This window comes from Nannobrachium achirus (genome assembly GCF_963921795.1).
Source record: "Nannobrachium achirus genome assembly, chromosome: 1".
In the NCBI taxonomy this organism is placed as follows: Eukaryota; Metazoa; Chordata; class Actinopteri; order Myctophiformes; family Myctophidae; genus Nannobrachium; species Nannobrachium achirus.
In genome coordinates this window covers 16,457,991-16,467,862 of record NC_137810.1, presented here as the reverse complement: position 1 = coordinate 16,467,862, position 9,872 = coordinate 16,457,991, and the positions used below count along the sequence as shown (strand labels likewise).

General features: G+C 43.6%; 1 protein-coding gene across 1 annotated transcript; it reads right to left on the bottom strand.

Annotated features, from left to right (window-relative positions):
- Window positions 1-7,361: 7,361 nt before the first annotated feature.
- On the bottom strand, window positions 7,362-8,423 carry LOC308286364 (kelch domain-containing protein 3-like; the record flags this gene model as incomplete). The annotated part of the gene is made up of 1 exon (XM_080727360.1): window positions 7,362-8,423. The coding sequence occupies one exon, from the start codon at window positions 8,421-8,423 to the stop codon at window positions 7,362-7,364; it is 1,062 nt and encodes a 353-aa protein (XP_080583486.1).
- Between the last annotated feature and the right edge of the window lie 1,449 nt (window positions 8,424-9,872).

Genomic DNA, 9,872 nt, shown 5'->3' with positions numbered 1-9,872 from the left:
CACCTCCTCCCACCTGTAAGATTGAAGCCCATGCTGTATTTCTATGTTGGTGACTGTGTCTGTCTGTCATTGTCTGTCCCACCCCTCAAGGGCCCTTTCTGTCACATTGACTCTCCCAGCCATCCAGTACTGGACCTAGCCTAGCCTTATTCAGTCTACTATACAGCCTGCATCTCCAGCCTCACGGCTACTACTAACTCTGCCTCCTCAGCTCTCCCTCTCATCAGTCCACATTTCTCACTTCTATTATTCTCTCTTATTGTCCTTCCTCCTTGCCCCATTCAATGCTTTCTCTTTCTCTCCCAGGGCCTTCTCTTTCTCTCTCTCTTTCTCTCTCTCTCTCTCTCTCTCTCTCTCTCTCTCTCTCTCTCTCTCTCTCTCTCTCTCTCTCTCTCTCTCTCTGCCACCCTGTTGCCTCCCAACCCTGACACTCCTGTCATGGCCTTGCCTTGACCTTCTTCTTTTCCCAGTCCTCCTCTTCCTCCTTCTCTCTCGAACCCCCACCCAACAGCCTAGCATTGCTACCAGCTTCCTCCCCAGCAGCTTTCCTTCAGCTTCCCTTGCCTGTTTGCAGTCCCAGCATCCTCCCAGCCCCCCCCAACTCACCCCCCCCAACATTCACCAACTGACTCTCATCTCATCCTCAATATCTCTTCCTGATAAACATATTCCTGCATGGTTCTCTCTCTCTCCCAGTCTCAGCCTCGGCCTCTCTCCCATGCAGCCCCAGCCCTGGTGTTGCTACCCTGGGCCCTTCTCTTCCTCTCTCTCCCTGCCTTCCCCTCCTGCCTCTCAGCCCCAGTCTTCTGCTCGGTGTTCAAGGGGAGAGAGCCAGCTAGGAATGCTGTGGCTCTAGACGTTTTGTCCAAGCCCTAGGTCTCTTTCACAGAGGCAAGATTAGTTCATACAAAAACTCAACAATACACCACTGAAAGCCATTGTTGATATTCAACATTTTTCACATAGCGGAGCAGAATAGACAATGCGGCAGCCGGGAAAGCCCGAAGCGGAGTAGCAGGGCTGATGGCTGATGGTATCTCTGCCGAGCAAGGGCCTTAATCCCTTTTATACACATACATACATACACACGCACGGACATACACACACGCACAGACATACACACACGCACGCACGTATGCATGTATGCACACACACACACACACACACACACACACACACACACACACACACACACACACACACACACACACACACACACACACACACACACACACATCACACTGCAGACTGGAGACAGCAAAATCAATACCTCCCGCTTCTTCTCTGTCTCTGGATTGGTTGGTGGGATGTGATGGAGAAAGAGTGTCACACCAGAGACACTCTCTCTCTCTGTGTGTGTGTGTGTGTGTGTGTGTGTGTGTGTGTGTGTGTGTGTGTGTGTGTGTGTGTGTGTGTGTGTGTGTGTGTGTGTGTGTGTGTGTGTGTGTGAGAGTGAGTGAGTGAGTGAGTGAGTGAGTGAGTGAGTGAGTGAGTGAGAGAAAGAGAGAGAGAGAGAGTGAAGGGGAATTACGGTAATCAAGCTCCATCTTGGAAGTATTATTTCCACTGAAAATAGTCAGTTAATCTTTTGAATCCTTTTAGATTTAAATGCAACTGCATCTTATTTCAATGAAAACAAACACTAAAATTGTAAAAGACAAAAACAGGATGATGTGGGTATCAGTCAGTCATCTAGAATGTATTCTATGATGTATGACTCAGCCCAATCTCAGCCCCATTGACTTCATTATGAAATGTGCATTAAATATAAAGAAAAAGTATTAAACATTTTGAGAAAACAATTAGTGGAGTTTGCCACTGATCGGTCCAGTGGTTAGCGAGGTTAGCACCAGACGCACAGAACCTACAGTACCCTGCCACATCGCAAGTTTCCCGAGATATTCCTGATGTCTCTCGCCACGCTCAAGTTTCCAGAGATATTTATTTAATATTAAACATGATTCAAAATCGGTCGCCGATCCAAGGTGCCTAAGTGCCCAAAAAATAGTGCTTCCGGTCTGGACAGGAAAAAGGAACCGATTCTCCATTATATTGCAGGAAACACCCATTTCTCTGTTTCCTTTTCCTGTCTGCTGTTTCCTGCAATTGTAAACACTGCACTGCTGATAACTCTGGAACAGCACGATGGATTCCAGCACCGTCTTTGGACACGCGAACGGACCGCAGCGTGCACCATCCGTGCGCGATGGACACGCAGGCGACCATGTTAAAAGGTAAGACAATTGTGGCAGGGAACCCTCAAAGTTGATATTTCATGGTGGCAGTAATGGCTAGCCTCCTGCAGAGCCACACTGTAAATAGTCTATGTTACACAGGCTACATACTGTACTGTAGCCTACAGTATCGTTGCTGTCGGGCAGAAACCTCATATCTCCATATTCAAACTTTTAGTTTTTTCGTTAATTAACGCCCTACTTGATCACTTTACAGTGTCACTAAAAAGTATAAAAAGAGCAGATCTACAAGGCACAAAACGCATGTTTTGTGCTGTGGAAACCATGTCCAAAACTGTTCTTTATGTATTTATCATGAACAATTTATTTAAACTGGTGAAAATAGCCATGTGGTGCAAGGTGTTGTGTGCTTGTAGATCTGCTATTTCACTAGTTTTGTACAACAGTCTTATATGATGAAGTAGGGCTTTAATTTATGAAAAAACAAATTTGAAACTTGGAGACACAAGGTTTCTGCTGGACAGTGACGATATATAGGGTTTAAATGGTTAACATACAAAACTCAACTAAAGGATAATGAAAATGGTCTTCTCAGTATGTCTTTACCATATACGGTAAATGAAACTAAATATTTGAAAGTGCCCTAGAATTTAATTTACATTCACTTAAGACATTATTGAAAGGGAAATAAACTAAACAAAGCTCATGGCTACATTTGAAATATACATTAGAATGGAGAGACCTTCACTGAGGGGAAATTCAGTAGTGGTAATAATAAAACACACACCCAGTGTCGATATAACAGAAGACTTCAACTCTGGCCTGGCCATCTGCACATGGTCTGACCGGGTATGAACACACATACATATTTATAAATAGATGTAATTATAAATATAAATATAGGAAGGATATCTTTTTATACTCTGAGAGTTAAACTGATACTGACAGTTTTGCTCTGTATTATTTCAGTCCCAGGGACGTCACGCGGTGTAAATACTGCAGCCGAGTCATAACTCGTTTGAGCCTCGCCAGCGTTTACAGATAGCAGGTGGTTCATGTAATGAACGCAGCGTCATGTAAAACTCATAAATCATGTCACGTAAAAAAAGGAAACATGATTAAAAGTGTCATGTAACATTGGGAACGACACTGTCAGGGCCAGACGCGTTAATTGTGCACTAATGATATGTAATGAATGTCATCAGCCCCGAGGCTAGGGCTAACAAGCTAAATGAACTGGCACTAATGGGCCTGTTGGTTTATCTTAGCGCTAACATCAGCTAGCATAATGAAGGGTTTGCCCTCGACTGGCGGCAGCCAACAAGTACGTGCGCAGTGCACGATTACAGCAAGCTATATAGGCTTCTATTAAATGCTTGTTCTTTAAACAAGCCACACATAATAAGTGTTAATTTATCAATTTGTAGCTCACAGTGTACAGTTAAATAATCAGCATAGGATTTTACACTGCTTAATACAGTATACTGTACAGTCTGACTCCAGAAACTCATCATGAAGCTGCTGTCCCTTCCTCTGCTTGCCACCTAATACAGTATACGGTCCAGATCCGGCTCCAGCTCTGATCCGGCTGCCAGGATTTCAATGGGCCCCAGAGTCCTCTAGGTAATGGAGGAGAGGAGGCGGATGTGGGGAGGATGTGTGTATGTGTGTGTGTGTGTGTGTGTGTGTGGGGGGGGGGGGGGGGGGTTGTCATCACTTGTCCAATTGACCAATTGACAGCTGATTGATAGCTATCTCCTCAGCCTGACAAAGCACGTCATTAGCATAACTAAAGCCATGTACAGTAGAGAGAGAACGACAGTAAATTACATGTTCCTCTCTCTCTCTCTCTCTCTCTCTCTCTCTCTCTCTCTCTCTCTCTCTCTCTCCTCATTTTTGCTCTACGTCTCTTCTCCACTCACTCATTCAGCACCAACGCCGTGGCAGGCAAACAAAACAAAACAAAACAAAAAAGTATGCTTTTTGTTCCTCTAGTGGGCCCATAGACAGTGCAGCTTGACAGCTTCTTTAGAAGGAGACACACAAAAGGCCTGAGAGGGAGAGAGAGAGGGAGAGAGAGAGAGAGAGGGAGAGGGAGAGGGAGAGGGAGAGAGAGGGAGAGGGAGAGAGAGAGGGAGAGGGAGAGAGAGAGAGAGAGGGAGAGGGAGAGGGAGAGAGGAGTGGGCATAGAGTTTTTTTCTACAAACACACACATTGCACAGGGAATAGGGAAATCCTATAAAGGAGGAATCCATCTGAACAGGCGAGTGACAATGGTGCATGCGTGCGTGTGTGCGTGCAAGAGAGAGAGAGGCTGGGGGAGAGGTGAGGAGACACTGAAAAACGTTGTTATAGTTAACATTTTTATTCAACTGTTAATTGATTATGGCGGGGAGCCGGAGACTAAACCTTTTCAAACCAACTTAGTAGGCCTACATTCATCCACAGATATTAGAGAAATTCATTGAAATGCATATAGTGAAGATATCTGGTAAATGGTGCATTTATATAGCAATGGAATGAATATATCCTTTTCTGGCCCCTTGAAGTTCTTATTCGCATGTTTTATGTAGGCCTATTCGACAAATTGGCAAAAAGACAGAAAATATATTAGGCATACAGTATTTCATGCCTTAAAAAAATATTGAATAATGAATTAATTTAGTCCTTCACACCAAAATGAGAATCTGTTTGCAATAAACCTTTAGTTTAGAAGGATGTGTATACTATATTATGAATAACTATTCACAAACAGTTAGCTAACGAGTTATGAATAACTTGTTAATGTTTCTTAATGGCTGCTTAATTGCAACCGTAGGTCGCAGTTTATTAATTGCAACCATAGGTCGCAGTTTACTATGAGAACCGTCACAGCTTCCTCAATAAAGTTTTTGGGGTTACTTTATAAAGGTGACACTAAAAGTTACTCTATAAAGAACTAGAAAGATGCAATTGGAAATTGCAAGTGTGGTTGCAGTGAGTGACGCGACTGAATGAATGAATTCCGTCTTACCATTTGAATTTTCCCCTTTCAAGTCAATGAGGAAAATTAATTGACTAATAAATGAATAGCCATATATGGAGATCTCTGTGTCAGGCTGATGTCATCAATTAGCCTTATTCACGGCCCGCCCACCTACTTCCGTTTCTCAGTTTTCCCCGGGTGCTGACTTCAATTTAGAAGGGGAAACTATACTGGACTTAAAGCCAACAAATCATTATTTCTAACAGTAAAGTAAATTATAGTGCTTTGTGCCGTTTAGTATCTTGTGTTCTTGATCATGCTAGCCGTATTTTATACTTTACTATTCGGAAATTGCATTAAATTTGCGATTTCTGTGCTAACTCCATAGGCTATGGTAGGATTTACCCCTTCAAAATGTGACTTCAGCACCCGTGGGATGCTTAGTGGGCGGGCCGTGAATTAGGCTAATATTAAGCCCATATCTTGGAATGTCAGGCAGTCTCACGTGTTCTATGATGTCAGACCTTTATGACGTCAATCATCTCCATATTCGAGAAAAGTTAATTTTTTAATTAAAGTCATTGGAGAGAATTAATTCAAGAATACATTTATATAAATTAAACTATATAACGTAGCAAAATGCACCCTGCGTGTCCCGATGAAGCCGGTCGATTTGACATATGGCCCAAGTGCGTGCCACCAAAACTGTGGGAGGAGCAGCGCTGCAAGTTTATCTAGAAAGATGGAAAGATGGATGGATGCTAATAAAGTCGGACAAGTATACTATATATAGAACTATAGTGTGTTGTCTATGGAAAACACACTAACAAGTAACTAAAATGGTTAAAGGTATGACAACGTATAGGCTCTTGGTAATAAACTACTTATTATTGATGACTTTCAGTAGACGTAACCCCTCCCCTCTCCTACTGGAAAAGGCAACATCAGAGTCCTCTTCTCTAACCTGCACCCACAGCTGGCATCATCTGGCCTTTCATCAGAGGACTTTAACACAAGTCAATACATGTTTACATTATTTAAAGTTATCTATATACACACAATAGGATGCCAGCTCTACGAATGACTGGCTAGTGGGGCTAAGATGGAGTCTGAAGGGGTGAGTCTTCAGACTACGGTGGAAGAGTGGGAGTGAATCTGAAGTTCTAAACTGCAATGGGGAGTTCGTTCCAGTTTGGGCGCCAGAAGGGACATACAGTAATTATAGAAAAACTAGACCAGGTCAACCTGGTTGTGCCAGACCCCCTGTCTGTCATCATCATTTATGACATCATGCCTTTTGTAGGCATGTCATCATCATGTCATCATCATATATACCCTTTATATAGAAAACCCGGACAGACCGACATTTGCTTATGTAGGCCTACCCATTTCATGGGTCTGGCAAAAATACAGTACTGTGAACCAATATATATATATATATATATATATATATATATATATATATATATATATATATATATATATATATATATATATATATATATATTGGTTGCACCTGCGAAGTGAGCGGTGCAAACACGACACACAAGCCGTTCTGTCAGTTAATTAAGAGAGGTTTGCACCGCTCAAAACTCTGCCTCCTGGTGGCACTATAACGATGTGTCGCAGTTTCACGTTGATCGACCCAACCGTGCCGGAGATTAGCTGTTTGCAGACGGACGGACGGACACAGACACACGGGTGGACAGGGGGCAAAACATAGTCTCGCCTTCAGCCTAGCGGAGACAACTAAAAAAACATGCTCTGATAATGTACGTACGCGGCCCATCCATCTGAGCACTTAGCTTAATGGCCGCAAAAGGGAGTGTGAGCGCTTGTGAATTGTGAGTATTTGTTTGGAAGTAATTTCAGATCTCATATCTATTGCTCACTAGTTTAACGTTGCCTCAATTATGATTAAAAAAAACTTTACTTAAAAAAAACACAAAGGTCTCCACCTTTGCAGTCATTTTCCTCTCCACTCTACTCTCAGTTCCTTACAAACATGTTTCCTGTTTCCACAACTGTCTGTTTGTTGCATTTCTTTGTTCTACATTCACTCAGCACTTCCCAGTGCTCTGTTTTCTTTCCCATCTGAAAGAAGGGAGCCTTTTTAAGGATGGGTCTGTCTTTCACTTTCTTCTGTTCCATTGCCAGGAACTTGTTCTCTGTCATCTTTCTTGTGGGCTCGCTGTTGTTTTTTATGTGGGCTGGCTGGCAGTGAGCACACTCATGTGAATTTTATATTTGCTTTTGCTAGTCATGGTTTCCAGTTCCCACTTCATGTCTTGTGGGAGTAGCGACTGATTCAGTCTGTACTCAATAACTACTAGCTTGCATAACGTGTTCAGACTAGGGTTTAAGTCTAAGATGTATAGGTCATTAGGCGTGAATCCTCCAAAGAAGATGACACGATCTCCCACCATGCAACAGCACATCCCATAACTCCAACACGAGGGTTTCCCTTTGGGGTCAACCCTTTTCCAGGAAAAGGTCTTTGGATTGAATTTCCACAGATCATTGAAGGTGTAATCCAGATGAAGGTTGTGGCCACCAAATATGTACAGTTCTCCATTGTAGGAAAAGGCTGAATGACGCTTGCGTCCTTCTGGAAGAATCTCTGAAGAAGGCGTGCTCAGCCAGCGGTTGGTCTCTGTGTCAAACACTCTGATGCAGATCTTGTTGTACTGGCCCCCTCCTCCAAATACAAACATCAACGTCCCGATGATGGTAGCAGAGTGACGGGCTGCGACAGGTGCCGGAGGGCCTTTGATGTTAATTAAAGACCAGACCATTGTGGTCGTGTCCAACTTGTGGATGTCATTACTGCATCCGATCACCTGGGTGTATCCCCCATAGATATAAATGACCTCCCCCAAAACACAGGCAGAGTGGCCCCACTTCGCTTCCGGAACAGCCCCAGAAACCTTGGGTATGAACCATTTATGAGCGTTGACGTCAAATGCATAGAGAACATTGTCGGTACTTTCCGTTGCCCGCAACCCGCCCCAGATGTAGATGGCATCGCCTATGAGCACAGCGGTGTGGTAGTAGCGCCTGGAGGGGACCTCCGCGGGACGCTCTCCTTTTGCGATCGTCACTGGGGGCAACCAGCGCAACGACACCGTGTTGAAGATGTGCACCTCAATCTGAACCATGTTCTTGCCGTAGCCTCCAAAGGAGTAGACTTTGTGGCCCACCGCCACAGCAGCATGGTCGTCTCTCTTTGGCTCTCCTTTCAAGTGCACTGTCCAGCGCAACATTTCACACATCTTGGATCAAATTATGTATTCTAAATCTTCTATATGAGTCTTTCGTTTTCAAAGGAAATATATCGCACATCCAATCAACTAGATGCAAGTGCTTTGAACTGTATCACTCACGTTCCATTCAATAAGATCCTCTATTCTCTTCTTGCTCAGCAGCTTCAACTTCAATAATCATTGGCTTCTCGGCCCCTTTCGTCATGTCAAGGAACTAAGTCCTATTCCACACGAGACCACTTATATAAGTACAGCGGCAAAAGTGTCATGCTAAGCCTGGCCAATACTGTTGATCTCTCAAATATTGCAAATACCGGTAGATCACAATAGCAATTTGCAGGGAGGGTGCTGGGTGGGCAGTGGATCTCAAAGTGGGGCCCAGCTAAATGACTGATAGATAAAGAACGAAATGGACCCTAACGTTCTGTAACTGAGAGTGTACAAATGTAACCACAGGAGTTACATTTGGTCAGAGTTATGGGCGTCCGTGGTCATTTAATGCATACCCATCTGGGGGTCCATTGAATTAAAACGTTTAAGAACGACTGGACTAGAGGAGACGTGTTTGTTTCCAAGACTGAAGATGTTAGAATACTAAGGTTTGCAGCAGCGAGGGTTTAATTGTTCATCAACTATTTCTTAAGCGGTGAAAGCCGCTTCCAAGGAGTGGCTTTGTCTGTCCCGTACATGTTGTTTTTGAGGATTCCCATAGATTCTCAAGGAGTGGCTTTGTCTGTCCCGTACATGTCCCGTGCATGCAGAATTGAGGATTGGTCAAGCTTCACATGACAATTTGGCCCTCCAGATTTGGCCCTCTCAATGTTTTAACGACTTAAGCCGTATTTTATACTTTGTCTATTAAAAAAATAAAAAAATAAAATAAACGTGTTGTGAGCATGTAGATCTGCTATTTTGAAAAATGTCTGGCATGCTTAATTTGCTTTTATTCATTTTAATTTGGAAGGCTTCGTGGTGAAAGTGGTTAAAGCAACACACATTGGAGGTTGCATATCACTGACATCAATACGCAGAGAGGCAGGTGAAAGAGCTGGAAGGACAGATAGGATGGACAGACAGAACAAGGACGCAAACCTCATACTGTCAATATCACACTCAATTTCTCTCTCTCTCTCCCTCTCTCTCCCCTCGGTTCTGTCTCTCCCCACTTAGGCCAGCAAACTGTTCTCTAATTGTTCATTCATGGTGTGAATCCTTAAATAGGAGGCCCTTGCCTGGCGCTAAGATAATGACTCGCTCTGTGTCTTTAGCTAGCAGGGCTAAATTACCGCTCATTGCACAGTTACCATGGAAATAGGCCACAATGAGAGTGATTAGTCTTGTGTCTTCCACACACCAAGACACTGCCGAGTCCAGCAGGAAGCAGGGAAGCCTTACTTGGATATATACTTGCTGTATGTCCAAAACTGTTCCTTTTTTATTATTAAAGAA